The sequence below is a fragment of the Perkinsus marinus genome (genome assembly GCF_000006405.1).
Source record: "Perkinsus marinus ATCC 50983 genomic scaffold scf_1104296936826, whole genome shotgun sequence".
Classification (NCBI taxonomy): domain Eukaryota; phylum Perkinsozoa; order Perkinsida; family Perkinsidae; genus Perkinsus; species Perkinsus marinus.
In genome coordinates this window covers 1-1,688 of record NW_003214046.1, presented here as the reverse complement: position 1 = coordinate 1,688, position 1,688 = coordinate 1, and the positions used below count along the sequence as shown (strand labels likewise).

General features: G+C 47.7%; 1 protein-coding gene across 1 annotated transcript; it reads right to left on the bottom strand.

Annotated features, from left to right (window-relative positions):
• Positions 1-206: 206 nt before the first annotated feature.
• On the bottom strand, positions 207-1,595 carry Pmar_PMAR021650 (hexaprenyl pyrophosphate synthetase, putative; the record flags this gene model as incomplete). Its single annotated transcript, XM_002783655.1, has 5 exons — positions 207-296; positions 389-544; positions 598-767; positions 866-968; positions 1,442-1,595. Coding segments are annotated over 5 exons (673 nt in total), but the record flags the coding sequence as incomplete, so codon positions are not given.
• Positions 1,596-1,688: the final 93 nt, after the last annotated feature.

The window sequence follows — 1,688 nt, the reverse complement described above, 5'->3', positions numbered from 1 at the left end:
ACCCTGCAATGCTCTACTTAATGAACTCAACACCGGGATACAATAAGCACAAACCAACCATCGTCGCATCTGCAACTAGGAAGTAAATTAAATATAGATCGTCACTGTGCGCTTAAACGTTGTATACTGATCGGAAACATACTCCTATCCCACTGTAGAGAACGTTAGTACAACAAGTGTGGCAATGATCGCAGGAAAAGTAAGAACTACGAAGTACGGGCAGCGTAGCTGCTAGTAAGATCAATCAACGCTTGTCGAGCATCACAGTCGGGAAGTTGGAGTAAGCAGCCTATCGCCTGAAAAAATCACTCAGCGAAATATTAGTCTATCGGTATCAACCAATGTCTATCACTCGAAAGGTCCCCAGTTCGACTCTCGCACCCGTTACTTTAGAAGCGTGATATCCCACGAGCAGTTTCGCTCGTTGTAATGCTTTCCCATTTCTCTGCAATGCCTCTAAGGCCATCTCCGCATCTCCCTCCCCCTTGAACCCGCGCTCCACCAAGGATAGCAAGGACGGATCGTCGTCACATGCGAAAAGGAACTGACAATAGTACAACTCCAAATCGCCCACGATACCGCAAGGCTGCTGCCTACCGGTGCTGTTGCTTGACCGTTGAGCAAGTCTGTTCCTTTTGGTTTCCCGAGACTTCCTGAGCTGCCTTCAACGTCCATCTCGACATCGAGCATATCGTCTCGGATTTGGAATTCCAGACCGAAGTGGACTCCGAAAAGGTAGCATGCTGATACGAGGGCTGGAGGAAGATCTACACGGGATCGAGAAAATCGGCTTCGATCATCGAACTCATTATTATCATACTACTACTACTACTACTACTACTACTACTACTACTACTACTACTACCAGCAAGGATCGCCACACATTCCATAGCACTGGCGAAGAGGCTTGCTGTTTTATAAAAAGACTTTAATATGTAACGCTTAAAGTGCGGCCGAACTGCTGCAGACTTCAGGGCGATGGCAGAAAACCGATTTGATGTTACCGATGTCGATGGCGATCTTGGCAGGCTGAAAAGACACAGATATCGAAAAGCAAGCTCGGTGGGTTCCGAACCGACGTCCTTGTGTGAGACAGACCGATTTTCTACCACTACACCATATCAGAATGAATTACGTATGCTTGAAAAAATGATCTAGGAATAAGATGTGGGTGGTTTCCGACCTGGGCGTAACCTTCGTAGTGCGCCGAGGACTGCTCCTCTCATCCAATTCACTGTCGGAGCCACCTGAAACACCAATAGAATTCAGAGTGCATATTCCTAAGCAGACATATTACACTTCGTAGTAGTGGTACTCTCATCCTCGTCTCTTTTCAACGACGCCATATCAACTCGAGCATCACCATCATCATCTACACATGGTAGATGCTTCTTATGCTGTACTTGCAGTAGTTCACCTGAGATCAGCAGCTAATCGGAACAACACCGACAGGTCGGTAGGCACCTTTCACGAGGTTCTGCATGCTGGAGGCGATACGAGCAGTGACTCTGGGCTCGTTGATTTTACTGAGGCAACCGATCATGACAGAAATGATGAAGTCTCCAGTCCAGACCGCCTGTTGATTTCCATATAGACTGAAAGATACTTTTCCTGCCCGGGAGGGAAGATGCAGATCAGGCCCACCAACAGTGACTTTCCAACCCTCGTCTTGTCGCAGCCTCGTCCAC